General features: G+C 43.9%; 1 protein-coding gene across 6 annotated transcripts in view; it reads left to right on the top strand.

Annotated features, from left to right (window-relative positions):
* The first annotated feature begins 3,956 nt into the window (after positions 1 to 3,956).
* Positions 3,957 to 14,158, top strand: part of PTPRT (protein tyrosine phosphatase receptor type T) — a 278,660-nt gene continuing 268,458 nt past the window's right edge. For all 6 annotated transcript variants that reach the window (XM_062610067.1, XM_062610071.1, XM_062610066.1 and 3 more), the window contains exons 1-3: positions 3,957 to 4,226; positions 10,184 to 10,265; positions 13,715 to 13,830. In XM_062610067.1, coding sequence (XP_062466051.1) covers positions 3,963 to 4,226; positions 10,184 to 10,265; positions 13,715 to 13,830 — 462 coding nt within the window. In that variant the 5' untranslated portion in view covers positions 3,957 to 3,962. The remainder of the gene's footprint in view (positions 4,227 to 10,183; positions 10,266 to 13,714; positions 13,831 to 14,158) is intronic.

Consider the following 14,158-nt stretch of genomic DNA (forward strand, 5'->3'; position numbering starts at 1 on the left):
CTCTCCGCCAGGCCCCACCCAGCGCTCCGCCAGTCCCGGCTGCTCCAGCGGCCTCGCGGACCCCGGCCGCTTCCCCTCGCCGTGGTTTCCTCCCCTGCTGCCGATTCCCTGCCCTAGATCTCGGTTTCCCGGCCCGCAGGGGTTTCCCGTCCCAGGGATGTTCCTTAGGGCCGTGTGTCCTTCCCGGCCTTGCTGTGGTGGCGGTGGGAAAGGCGCTTGTGGCGCTTTTGGGTTGTTGTTGTCCTTGCCCCTCTCTGCTGTGGGCCCCCTGCGCGGCGTCTGTGCTGGCTCTTGTCCCCCTGTCAGTGGCTGGTGGGACCCAGAGGGCACGTTATGGAGCTTCCCTGCCCGCTAAGTATCACGTCAACCAGTCTTGAAAGTGTTAACGTGTATATGTGTATGTGTGTGTATATCTCTCTATATATATCTGCACATATCTATATTTACATGTGCAACTACATATATGTAGCTACCCATGCCTATCTACGAATATGTCTCCCCCTCTTTCTCCTTATGTAGTTATCCGTAGAGCTGTCAGAACTATTTTCCAGGCAAGTTTTGAATTTTTTTTCTTCAGAGCAGGGCTGTAAGTAATTGTAGTGGTGGCAGGAGCTGTGTCAGCTGTCAGTGAAATCCTTTGATTTCATGACTTGGTATCCTGTGTCCCTCTGCGGTTCCTAGTCACTCTTTTCTGCTTCCTGTGGCAATGTCTCTGCAGCAAGCAGAGGATGGGAGATGGTTTCTGAAGTATTCCAGTGACCTGCTTCACCTCTTCTGCTTGCAGGTGCCTCTTCTTTGAGCAGAGACTGCTTTTGTCGTTTCCTGCTCCTTCCTGGATCCAGAGGAGCTGTTTCACAGTGGTTTGCTTGGACACTCATGGTCCTTCTATCTTCAATGAATTGATTTGCTTGGGACAGTATTTACAGAGAGAAGAGTGAACTTGCCTCAGTAAGGCGGAGGCTTGGGTTTTAGTTAGAGCCACATCCCTGGTTTCTCTCCCAGTGGTTTTCGGCTTTCTAGAGGAACTTAGCTTAGCAGCAATCCTGTTTGCCACCAGCTGTTTATAATGGATAGTCCCCATAGCAGTGCTTTTCTTGTCTTGGAGCAGGATTTTTAGTGACATTTTGAAGCACTTTCTGAGGCTGGGTATCTCCTTCTGAGATGTCACTTCATGGGGTTTCTGCCTACCTCTCTGAGCAGTTTTTGCTGAGATGTGACCTTTGAGAGCTCTGTGTTTATATTGTGCTGCTGGACACAGTACCTGTATGAATACCCTCTGCTGTTCCTTGCCTGCTTTTGGCTTGCCCGCTCCCTTCAGTGTTTCTGGGTAGCCCTGGTTCCTGACCTGCCAGCTCCTGCCTGCTCAGAGGTTTTTGGGTGTCAGGGCCATCCTGTCTCCTCCCTGGCTCCCCATGCTGGCTGTCGTGGGCTAGGCTTGAGCAAAGACTGTTGTCAGTGAGCTCTCTGGTATGAGGAAAGCACAAGAGGAAAGAGGCTTCAATGGCAAAGCTGATTTGTGTAGGAGCTGTATGGCCAGAGGTGGGGCTTGACTGTGGGTTTGTCATCCACTGCCAGGGATGGGGCAGCCACAGCTTCTCTGGGCACCCTGGGCCAGCGCCTCAGCACCCTCACAGGGAAGAGCTTCTGCCTAAGAGCTCATCTCGGTCTCCCCTCTGGCAGGTTAAAGCCATTCCCCTTGGCCTGTCCCTGCAGACCCTTGTCCCAAGCCCCTCTCCAGCTTTCCTGCAGCCCCTTTAGGCTCTGGAGCTGCTCTCAGGTCTCCCCTTGAGGAGCCTTCTCTTGTCCAGGCTGACCCAGCCCAGCTCTCTCAGCCTGGCTCCAGAGCAGAGCTGCTCCAGCCTCGCAGCATCTTCATGGCCTCCTCTGCTTCACTCCAACAGCTCCACGTCCTTCTTGTGTTGCTGCCCCAGAATAGTAGTTCTTACAACTGTTCTTGCATAATTTGTAAGGGAAGATCAGGCAGATTGTGTGTGCTGACAGAGATTGCTAAAGGAAGTGTCACAATTACTCTTAGAATCCAGGCTGTCACATTTTCAGCCTTAACTGTCTGCTTGTGCTTCCTCTTCAAACCTCATCAGTTATATTTTCTGATAATCAGTTAGCTTGGGTCAGAGAAACGAAATCCAAATTCCGGTGTCTCTGCATTTCAGTTTAGCTGGGTAGGTTTTAAGATTAGCATGTACTTGCTGAAGAAGGAGATTTTGTGGTTGATGGGGAGCAGAATTATTTTAGCAGTGAAATGTGTCAAGATCCCATGTTACAGACTTCGATTATTAGAGAGATACTAAGAAGTTTGGATTCAGCTCTTCCATTTCTTGAAGTCCTTGCTGTGAATCTGGATTTTTTTTTTATTTGGGGCGGTTGTGGTTTCAGCATATCAAAATGATGTCATCTTGCCTCTCAGGTTTCCTGTTTCTTAGCCCACCCTCTTCCTTGCATTTGGCGTGATTCTCCCAGGCTCTCTTGAGTTTGTGTTTTCTTTTTCTTTGAAAGATTGCCTTCCTTCTGCCTCCATGCTTTTCAGTGCTTTACAGAACGCCCATCTATCACAGAAACACAAGGGAAAAAACATTTTTGTAGGAGCAAGTTTCTGGTTTCTGTTCATATAGTTTAGAGTATCTGGCTGTTCACTGCTCAGAATTGATCAAAATGCTTATCCGGCTCCTCACAGTGTTACCCTACTGGAATAGGGAAGTCAATAGGTTAGGAGTGAGGCAGGGCTTTTCAAACTCAATTTTCTGGGAGCTGCAAGAGGCCAGCAAAGAAATACATCTGCAGCAGCATCAGAACCAGCGTGTCGAGAGGGCTGTGTTTGATTAAAAATTATCATGCCTGGCTGCTGACACACAAATTCCTCCCAGTCTTGGTATTTTCTTTAGCTTTCTCCAAGGGTGAGTGTCTGTGCACACGTAAAGGAGAGCCTTTCAATAGAATTGAATCAAATAACTCTCATAATGTTTTGCCTTATTGCTAACATTTGTCACCTTGATGCATCTGCAAAGACATGAGTCGAGACACAATGTGCTATGAAATAACGGCTTGATGACTCAAAATGTCAGTTCAACATCAAGTGTCGTGGTTAATACAATGCAAGCTTCCAGGTTAACAAACTCATAAATTGCCTTAGTATATATTTCCTTCCTTAAATTCAGCTTATTCTTCTTTCCTAGAAGAGTAATAGTCTTTGTTCCATTAGTTCTAGTCAAGGTATTGCGGATGCTTGCAAGCCTCATGCGTTTGGCCTCCTAAAATGGTTTGGTTTTCTTTTGAACGCATTACAACCTTTCTAAGTTTCTAGTGCCGAGGTACAGGTACAGATTGGCTTGAAAGAGGAAAGGGCCATGTAGGCAGACAACAGCTGTGAATTGGGTCCCTTTGTGGTAGTAGTTCTTTATTGAATGTGCCGTTGGGTATAGCAGGAGAGCCTTGCTGCTGCTGCATTGTCCCTGTGCTGCTGGTTACAGGGCCTGTTTTGTCACAGGTTATAGAATCATACATGAAAGCCCAGTATTTTTATCTATATTTTTGAAGTTATCTAATTAAAGTGCTGCTAGTTGGTCCTCAATCTATTTGTGTGTATATACATCTTAAATTTTACTACCCTTTCTTTCTGTTACCTAACAACGAGCATAGGATACTTGGTTTGAGCTCTTCAGGTGGGTGTTTTGTTTTCTGGTTTCTAAGGGAATCACTGACTTTTCTAATGAAACTGATTTTCACAGAATCCCAGCCTGGTTTGGGTTGAAGGGACCTTAAAGCTTATCGCCTTCCAACCCCTTGACACAGGCAGGGCCACCTTCCACTAGAGCAGCTTGCTCCAAGCCCCATCCAAGCTGGCCTTGAGCACTGCCTGGCTGGAGCAGCCACAACTTCTCTTCTACTGCAAAAGCCAGGTAAACCCACTCCTCCTTCTCTTTCTGCTTTCTTTTATAGGCTCCTTCATGATGGTGAACAGCTCTGGGCGAGCATCTGGGCAGAAAGCTCACCTGCTCTTGCCTACACTGAAGGAAAATGACACCCACTGCATTGACTTCCACTATTACCTGTCCAGCCGAGACCGTTCGAGTCCTGGCTCTCTGAACGTCTACGTGAAGGTGAATGGAGGACCACAGGGCAATCCCATATGGAATGTCTCGGGGGTTGTTACAGAAGGATGGGTGAAAGCCGAACTTGCCATCAGTACATTCTGGCCACATTTTTATCAGGTATGAGTTTGGAATGTTTTTCCTTAGAACATTTGGCTGGGTATGAGCTAAACTATTGTTAGCAACGGATATTCTGAAAATCATTTACCCCTTGCCCTCCTTCCCGACTCTCAAGTCTGACAGCAACTTTGCTATCATTGTTTTAGTTTTAGTTAGGTAAATTGTTCACAATGGCCTCACATACTAGGTGATGCATACGTGTGTTGCAGGGGGGTTGGAACTGAATGAGATTTAAGGTCCCTACCAACCCAAATCAGTCTGTGATTCTATGAATAAGGTACAGGAGTGAGAGTGGGATTAGGGTAGAATAAACTATTAAAAGTCCACAAATAGTCTGTGGATAGGAAACAGCAGGTAGAAATGCTTGCTTTTGTTTTTTTCTTTATTTACTTCTACTGACTGTGTTGCAGGTCTGTAAAATCAGAGCTGAAGTAGAATGTTTTCTTGTTCTACCTCTGGAAAAAAGTTGGGGATAGCAGCAGCATGCATAGAACCACACTGTGCAGGGTGAGAGGGAAGGATAAAAGGATTTAAACGGGTGGAAAGTGGTCTTGTAAGGGCTGTTCTGAAATCATAGTGAAATGCTTGTACTCCATTCAGATTAACATGAACCTCATCATGAACCAGAATTTGCTTCATAGTAGGTGCTCCACAGAGGTAACAGGAATGAGCTTTCACCCAGGTAATCAGTGCTTTAAAAACCTGGCAGAGACAGTCTGATCTCACTCCGTGAGAGCTCCTGTCCTTAGCAATACCAATAGCAGATTGCCTGAGCCTGCCTTACTTCTTTTGCAAGTCCTTTTGCAGGTCAAGTTTGCTTTTCCTGAGCAAAAAAATCCTTTAAATCAGACAAGATTTTTTTCACTGGAGTGTAAAATGAACAGATTGGAGGCAGCAGCAAGTGCTCAGGAGGAGTTCCTCCCTAGAAATGCAAGGGTTTTCCGTTTTACTTTTTGTTGAATGGGGTAATGTTTCCTTCTGCGTATATTTGTATTCTTTCTCAAGTGTGGCTTTGAGATTGATCCCACTGTTATAGAATCATAGAATGGTTTGGGTTGGGAAGGACCTTAAGATCATCCAGTTCCAACCTCCCTGCCACAGGCAGGGACACCTTCCACTAGAGCAGGTTGCTCCGAGCCCCATCCAACCTGGCCTTGAACACTGCCAGGGACGGGGCAGCCACAGCTTCTCTGGGCACCCTGTGAGAGTGTCTCATCACCCTCACAGGGAAGAGCTTCTGCCTAAGATCTATCCTGAACTTCCCCTGTTTCAGTTCAAACCCATCACCCCTTGTCCTGTCACTACAGTCCCTCATGAAGTGTCCCTCCCCAGCATCCTTGTAGCCCCCTTCAGACACTGGAAGCTGCTATGAGGTCTCCATGCAGCCTTCTCCAGGCTGAACAGCCTATCTTCATACAGGAGGTGCTCCGGCCCCTGATCATGCTTGTGGCCTCCTCTGGACTTGCTTCAACCGCTCTATGTCCTTCTTATGGTGGGAACACCAGAACTGCATGGTGGTCTAAGTGGAGTTATGGGAAATCTAATGGACTGACCTATCCTTGGTCCCTGATTTCATAAACCACTCCTGTTGATGGTCTGCTATCCTGTGAGTTTTTACATTTAACCAAGGTTTAAAAAAGAAAACTTTAAGTTTGCAAAGGTGAGGGGGAAAACATAGTGAAGGTTTAAGTCAGAATTCCTGTTATTTGGCAGTTTGCAGTGACACTTAGGACTGAGGGAGTCTGGAGGTATGGGCTGACCCAAGCCTGGGTGTGCTGTTTGCTAGGCAGTGTCCTGTTTCACACTCTCAATCTAGGGCGTGCCATCAGAGTGTTGTCAGCTTTAAATGAAAATTGCATGCCTGGAGAAATCTTTTGCATGCAAAGAGGCCTGAAAGCATGGTCTGTGTTATCAAAAGCACCAGGGAACACAGGAAAAAAAGAGCATTTTTCCTAAATCATGACATCTGTGTCAAGCAAAATGTGGGTTATTCTGTTAATGCACAGAAACCACCATCTTGAACTGCAGTATGCATCGAAAACCCAGTCAGGCAAAAACTGCCTGCCCTGGGTCTGAGGCTTACACAGCTGCTTTGGTCTTTGGAGATGGGACTAGTGGAATACTAGTAACTAGCTGCCAGAGTTCATGTTTTGGGGCTGGTAGTTCTGCGCAAGGGTTGTAGGAGTCATCTAGATCCAAAAGCACTCTGCTGAGCTATAAATGGTGGTGGTGGTGGTGGAGATTTATGATGTCTGCCCTGGAGTTACTCGTACGTGGATTCCCAGCCTACAGATGTTCTGAGTATAGTGAGAAAAAGCTGTAATAGTTCTTGGAGAAAGGTAATACATGTAATCTTGAGTTACTGCTTGCCGTAAGGATGAGCTTAGTCCCAGAATGCACCAAGGGCAGTGCAGGAGTCTGCCTGGAAGAGGTGTTTTGATGTATAGCAAGGAATGTTATTGATCCATGCCTGAAGAAAACTGTTGTACCACAACAGATGAGCCAGGCTAACACAGGCACTGTTGGTATAGAGCAGCAGTGAAGTGTAGGATTATTTATTGGGAAGGAAACATGAAATGACTTTGTATTTCCAGGTCTCCCAAGCATTTAAGAGTGTTTTTTCAGAGTAAAGCTTTGAATTTTTTCATCTATATTAATTTTTGGGAAGTATCTTAAATGTAAAGCATTGTTAAAGGCCCATGTCTCAACCATTACACTGCATTTCCAACGGAAGGTGAAAAGATATGAGAGATACTCAGTGTGGAATTTGCAGAGCTGAGCCTCATCAGCCTTTATTCCTGCCCATTCCTCCTCAGTTCTCAGGAAAACCTGGATGCTTCCGTGCTCTTCTTGCTTTGGTAGGGCTGAGATGCTGCAAGATACAGATGAAGACAACATGGAAATTTGAACTGGGAAATAACAGGAATATCCATGTGTAAAGCAGAATAGATAATAGTTTAGTCTGTCAGAACAATGATGTGTGACTTGAGAGGATCCTCCACCCTTCCCAGTGGATTCTGCACCAGTGTGCATGGGTTTTGTAGGAGTCGACTGTTACCAGTGCAAATTGTATTGTGCATTAAAGACTGAACATGTAATTAATGAAGGCAGTTCTCTGTATATTGGTGCTTCCAGTTGCCATGCACTAAATGCCAATGCTTTGGAGAACTTTTCTTTCCAAGCTCTTGGCTTGCAGCAAATTGGGATTTAGTTCATTGTGGCTTTACAGCTTCTTGGAAATACAAAATGAAAAGAGGATTTTGTAGCTGTAATGTTGCACTGGAATTGAAGGCTGAAGGGAGCTGCAGTTCCTTCCATGCCCTCCTCAGGAAGTGTGATTTTTGTCATGAATGACATTTCTAAAATTACTATAATTTCCATAATAAGGGTTTGCATTATACTTTTATACTGTCCCTCAGAAGCATATTAAGAGCCTTGATAACAAAACACTTGGGGTTTTTTATTGTTATTATTTTGTCTTTCAGAGACTGGCTTCCTCCTATTGCTCCTTGGACAATTGTTCGTCCCTGGTTTTTGTCCACCCTCCTTTGGAGTAGAACTTTGTTTCTATGTATTTAAGCATTTCACCTTTTCTTAGTTTATAACTTTGCCTGTTAGTTTTTGTGTTCTACCTGTTTTTATGGTGTCTTTTTTCCTAATGGATGCATTTCTGAACATCTCACATTTGGATGTGTTCTGAATTAGAGAAGCAGACCTTATGAAGTCATGAAAACATGAGTAGAAACTGCACTCTGGAAGCCCAAATGCAAAGCTAAATGATTGAGGGCAGTTCTGTACTTGCAAAGGACATGCTGCTCACTTTCATAACCAGGGTGTGCGGTGACCAGCTTTTGGGCAGCTGAATCTTTTCCTGGTTTATATCTGATGAAGGAGCTTAAGAAGAGGCTACACAGTGACAGACTGGGGATACCAGCTTTTAGGTAGAGTGAAAGTAAGTGTTGAAAACTGGCTTTAAGTAGTTAACTTCTTGTTCAAGTGATAAATTTTAGAGGTTACAAATTACTGAAGGATTTTCTTATGTGACACAAGTATCTGCACTGGAATCCTGCTCTGATAGAGGTAACAGTGCCAGCTGAACATGTTAATTCAGTCTGTCCTTGTGAACATTTTTGTATACTCATGCATACATGAGCAGTTTAGAACAGTGTGAACATTACTCTGGGAAGAGGGAATAAAGCTGAGGACATGTTTCAAATGCAGAGGATGGCATTCGTTATGTCTCCATCCATTCATTCTTTTTCAGAGTAGTAAAGGATTCCTTTGGGAGGAGAATCACTAATTGAGAGGTAGCACCACCAGCACATTAAATAACCAGGCTGCAGTTTTCTGTTTTCTCTTCCAGTTTAATATTTCGAAACTTCCCTTTTCCTCACAGGATAGCTCAAGTTGGAAGGGATCCATAGGGATCATTGAGTCCACTTCCCTATTCCTGTGCAGGAGTACCTATGGGTAGTCCAGATCATGTGTGAACTCTCGCCAGCTCAGTGCCCTGACCACTGTGTTGGAGGTTACAAATTAGGGAAAGATTTTCTTCTATGAAACAGGTAGCCCAGGGAGCATGTCCAGAGGCAGACCAGCGTCTTGGTGAAGAACCTTTTCCTACTGAAAAGTTGCTGTTGAACTTCCCCTGATGCAGCTTCATTCCATTTCATAGAATCACAGAATCCCAGCCTGGTTTGTGTTGGAAGAGACCGTAAAGCTCATCCAGTTCCAACCCTGCCACAGGCAGGGACACCTTCCACTAGAGCAGCTTGCTCCAAGCTGTGTCCAATCTGGCCTTGAACACTGCCAGGGATGGGGCAGCCACAGCTTCTCTGGGCACCCTGTGCCAGCGCCTCAGCACCCTCACAAGGAAGAACTTCTGCCTAATGTCTAATATAAATCTATCCTCTTTCAGTTTAAAACCATTGCCTCTTGTCCTGTCACTGGTCACCAGAGGGGAGCTCAGCGCTTCCCTTCACTGCCCCCTCTGAATAAGGTGTAGGCTGTGATTATATGTCCTAATGTCCTTTAATTGTTGGTCAAACTGTGCATATTTAGTGCTATTTTCTCCTGAACTTTTGGTTAGCTTATTTGGCAGTAGTTAATGATCTCTTTATCATTTGTTTAGGTTTTACTAACTGCTGACTCTGGGATAGCTTGTGTATTTTTGGTAAGAGGATAATTCAGGCCAGTTTTCCAGGTAAAATCACAAAGCCATAGGGAAGAATGAGATTTTGGTTCATGTGTAATTTACTGTCTGTCTATTCAGACACAAATTAGTGGAACACTTTCATTGCCCAGCTACATACACAATATAGAAATTGCTAGTTAGTGTACCATTAATGTAGAGAAATGCTACATGTGGGTTTTATGAATATTCATTCTCAGACTGTGTTAGTTCAAGCCATGGAAAGGTAGAAACATCTTTGTTGTATCTGTGAGAATCCTATTTCATCCCAGTAACTGAAACTCAGGATCAGCAGTTGCTCATGATTTGCTTTCCAGTACTGAAGTGGTATGTGTGCCAAATGAAGATGTTCTCCGGGAGGATCCATTCAGCGGTTTTGACTCAATTGGAGTAAATGTATAGCATTCTCCAGCTTTCCTAGGCATACTAAGAACAAGGTGATTATCCACCTAATGTTCTTGGACTGGTGCTTAAAGTAAATGTAGGTGTGGATATACACAGTCTATTTTTTCTCTTCCAAATGCAAGAAGCACATAGTTGCATAGTTGTCTCTAATCCTAATGAATGTTGCTCTAACTTTTTGCTTTTCATATTGAACAGATTTCCAGTCTTTGGTATACATGTACAGACTGTATTGCCTGGTATCCCTTCGTTATTCCTGATGAAATGCCTTGAATGACTCAAACACTGGAATAAGAGCAGAACTTGGTGATTGGCCATGTGTAATTGTTCTTCTTAAGAAAATTTTTCTTGTTTTGTGTTTCAGGTGATATTTGAGTCTGTCTCTTTGAAAGGACACCCAGGGTACATAGCTGTGGATGAAGTCAGAGTTCTCGCCCATCCATGCAGTGAGCACTCTTTGTTTTTCTAACCATATTGGTGTGTTATTACCAAGCTTTACAGTCTAAAGGAGTGATTTACCCAGTTTGGTCAGCGCTAAAATGTCATCTTGCATCCCTCTGAGGCACCTAAAGACAATCAGCTTTGTATAATTATCTAACTGAGCAAGTTGTGCAAGAGACAAATGTGCTCTCAGGCTATAGCTAGCGCCAGGCCATCTGTGGAAGTCTTTTTTCCTCTCTTGTTATGAGAACATAAAACTGATTGTTTTATTATTTCTGAATCATATTGCTGTAGAAAACAATTTGAAAAGCTTCTGATGATACCCTGTGTGGGTAACTTCAGGAACAAATAGTTTCAGTATCTCCTTGGTAAAGGGCATATCCTAAGGGTCTCTCAATAAAGGTTAAACCCAGTCAGCCCATAAAGATATTATAACTAAGTCTCAGTTAGACAATACACTTGCACAGGAGTAGAAACTAAAGCAGGTTCATTATTATGTTCAAAAATATTAATGCCACGTTTCCCCTACTGCAGCCATAATAATACACTTAGATTTATGTTTTTTTTTTTTTCTATTTAAAGAACCTTGAGCCTCAGTCTTGAGTCTGAACTTGTTTGGTTTCTTTGTGCATCTACAGTGTGGCTTGAGGACTTTGTGTGTCTGTTTTGTGGATGTTATATCCAGTTTCTTCTAAAGATTTGTTTTAACAGCCACTCTCACTGGGTCAGTTTTAGTCAGTCCATGACAGCTGCTCACACAAAAATTCATGGATCATATCGATGGAGTGAAATCAACCGATTTTCTTGCAATGAGGATTTCAGAGAACAGCTGCCACTCAATGTGACAGATACGGTTCTGCTCAAGTTTAACAGGACATTCCTGATAACTGCAGTATGGTTAATTGCTGCTTAACTGAATTATATTTGTATTTACCATGTGCTCATTGCTCAGGCCTTTGGGTGCACTTACTTCATTAAGAAATACTTAGAATCTGTATGAGCCAGATGTTGCTGATAATGGCAGCATCCAGACAGATCCCCTAAATGGTCTGTGTGTGTTCCACAGCCTGTTGGGTGATGACCTCTAGCAGCCTTCCAGTATCTGAAGGGGAGCTATAGGGATGCTGGGGAGGGACTCTTCATTAGGGACTGTAGTGACAGGACAAGGGGTAACAGGTTAAAAGTTAAACAGGGGAAGTTTAGATTGGATATAAGGAAGAAGTTCTTTACTGTTAGGGTGGTGAGGCACTGGAATGGGTTGCCCAAGGAAGCTGGGAATGCTCCATCCCTGGCAGTGTTCAACGGCAGGTTGGACAGAGCCTTGGGTGGCATGGTTTAATGGGAGGTGTCCCTGCCCATGGCAGGGGGGTTGGAACTGGATGATCTTAAGGTCCTTTCCAAACCTAAGTATTCTGTGATTCTATAACCAATCCCTTCACTGAGAGGCAGGCCAGTGTGGGGCAGAGCCTGGACAAAGTTTGGGATTTAAAACCAGAGACAGGATGCTCTGTTACACCCCTGCTTGATTTAACTGAAGTATTCAAACTGGTTTTAAATCCATTTCTCCAAGTATATGCACTCTTAAAAATTAAGTGCATTCTTAGTGACTCAAACCAGAAGTGATTCAAACAGTTAGCTACTCCGTTTTGAATTGGTTTGCAACCTGCAGCATACAGTACCCAGTACAAGCTGCAAGGTCTTTGTAAATGCTTCTCCTGTCTGATTGCCAGCATTGCTTTTGTGCTGAGCAATGACAGCCACCAGGGTGAATGTCACCAGAGTGTGTTCTGTTGACTTGTACAAGCTTTTCCCCTCATACTTGTTTTGCAATTGTTCAAACTCAAGCCATGGGGACCATGGTACTCCTGATGACCCTGGTGGTTACTGAAATTACTGGTGTTATTCATTTCTGCTTTACCTTGAGAGATGACAGCACAGCAGGCAGACCTAAGTAGCAGCAAAACCACAAGGAAGTGCCCCTGATGACACAGTAATGGAGACAAATAAGTATTTCACTGGTCTTGCCTTTTTTTTCTGTCCTGGGAAGAAATGCAGTGCAGTATTGATTCTCATGAGGCTAAATCACAGTGACTATATGTGCAGTCACAGGCCAGCCCCATGCTCTGGTCGAGGAGTCTGAGTGACAGACTGGGGAAGTATCTTGTGGCTGCATTCACCCACTCCAAACAGCTCCATATGTGCAGCTGGCTTATATCTGCCCACACAAGACTGCAGGCAGAAAGTGCTAGTATTAGCCTGCAAATACCATGTAGTACATTCTGTCACCCAGAGGTAGTGTTCCAGTAAGCTTTGGTGCCAATTGCTGATCCCCAGAGAGCACGATGGTACAGTCACTATCTTTCAGGAGGTGTCAGCAAGCTGAGCATGTGGTGAATGGGATAGAGAAACTATCTGTCGTAGCGTCTTGGTGTGTGTTCTCTGTTCATGTTTATGTAGTACACAAATACTTCTGTGTCAAGCTTACGTACAGACACAGATGCCCAAATCCTTCTGAAGCTGTTTGGAAATAGACAAATATGGGTTAGCATCCTCTGAAGTGATTGAATTGGTGTCTGGTCCTACTAGAAATGCAAAGATGAAGTTAAAAATCTCTGTCCTTTGGAGTCTCTTGAGGCTTTAGTGTGTCCTGCTCAATGGTTCCAGATGGTGCCCAGACTTTCTTCTGAAGCCCTGGAGGAACTAAGTTCATTTAAAAGTGTCAGATTCATTATTGAAAGCTTTTTTGTTTTCTTCTATGTTAATATACAGAGGTGAATGAGCCTGGTATTTAGTCAAAAAGAGTCTCCTCTGCTCTGGTAGCTTTGTGAACAGATGTGCTTTTAATTTTAATATCAGTGGTTTAATATTGAATTAATACTGAATTTAGTATCAGAAAAACTCTGATATCCACGATCTTAAACTAATGCAGGGATTCAATACTGTCAGATGAAAATTTCATTTAATACCTGATTTGGTATTAATGACACATTATTATTCTAAAGGTCTAGGATGTATTTGATAGTCAATAAAATTCAAAAGGAAAAAAGACCCTTGGGAAAACTGGCTTTGGGTCAGTTGTGCTTGACAAGCTCAGGAGCGTTTGAGGGCTTTTTTGACCTTTTTAGAAACATAACTTTCTGAAGAAAAGAAATTACTCAATTACTCTTTATAGCAAGCACTGAGAGATTGTGCTGATGCCCATGAACTTGTGATTTGATCTCAGTCTGCATTTTTAGCTGTGCTAGAACTCTCTATGGTCCCTCAGGCCATCCTCTGTCAGGTCCATCATCCCCAGCACTCTGCAGTGAGCAGTTAAACATTGAAGGACAGCTTTATTTTACAAAATCTTTTTGTCCAGGGTAGGCCTTAGTGCTTTGCTGAGTGTTTGTATCTGTTGGTGTGACACAGCCCACCACTGCCTTGCTCTACCCTTGCAATACTTCTCTTTTGTTAGGAAAAGCACCTCATTTCCTCCGGCTGCAGAACGTGGAGGTGAACGTGGGACAGAATGCGACGTTCCAGTGCATTGCTGGGGGGAAGTGGTCACAGCATGACAAGCTCTGGCTTCAGGTAATGTGCCTTTTTGGGGGTTTTTGGTTTGTTGGTTTGATTTTGGTTTGTTTCTTTTTCCAAGTAGAATAAGTCAATGGAGAAAGACTGGGTGGTGGGGCAAAATCTTCTCATCGGGATCTTTTGAGAACTGCCTTGACCTGCTTCTAGGTGAGAGTTTAAGGTGACAAAGTACAGAATTGTGATAGAGAGGATGGGGAAAATGCCCAGTGACAGCAAAAGTTAGGATTCAAATGAATGCTGATGTACCTGTAAGGAGGTCATAAAGCAGAAGAGACAGAACAAGTGGAATAGTTCTTCACTTCTGCTTTATTATGCAATCTTCTTT

This window comes from Pezoporus occidentalis, unplaced genomic scaffold (genome assembly GCF_034315485.1).
Source record: "Pezoporus occidentalis ecotype Australia unplaced genomic scaffold, CSIRO_AGI_Poc_V1 ctg144, whole genome shotgun sequence".
Classification (NCBI taxonomy): Eukaryota; Metazoa; Chordata; class Aves; order Psittaciformes; family Psittacidae; genus Pezoporus; species Pezoporus occidentalis.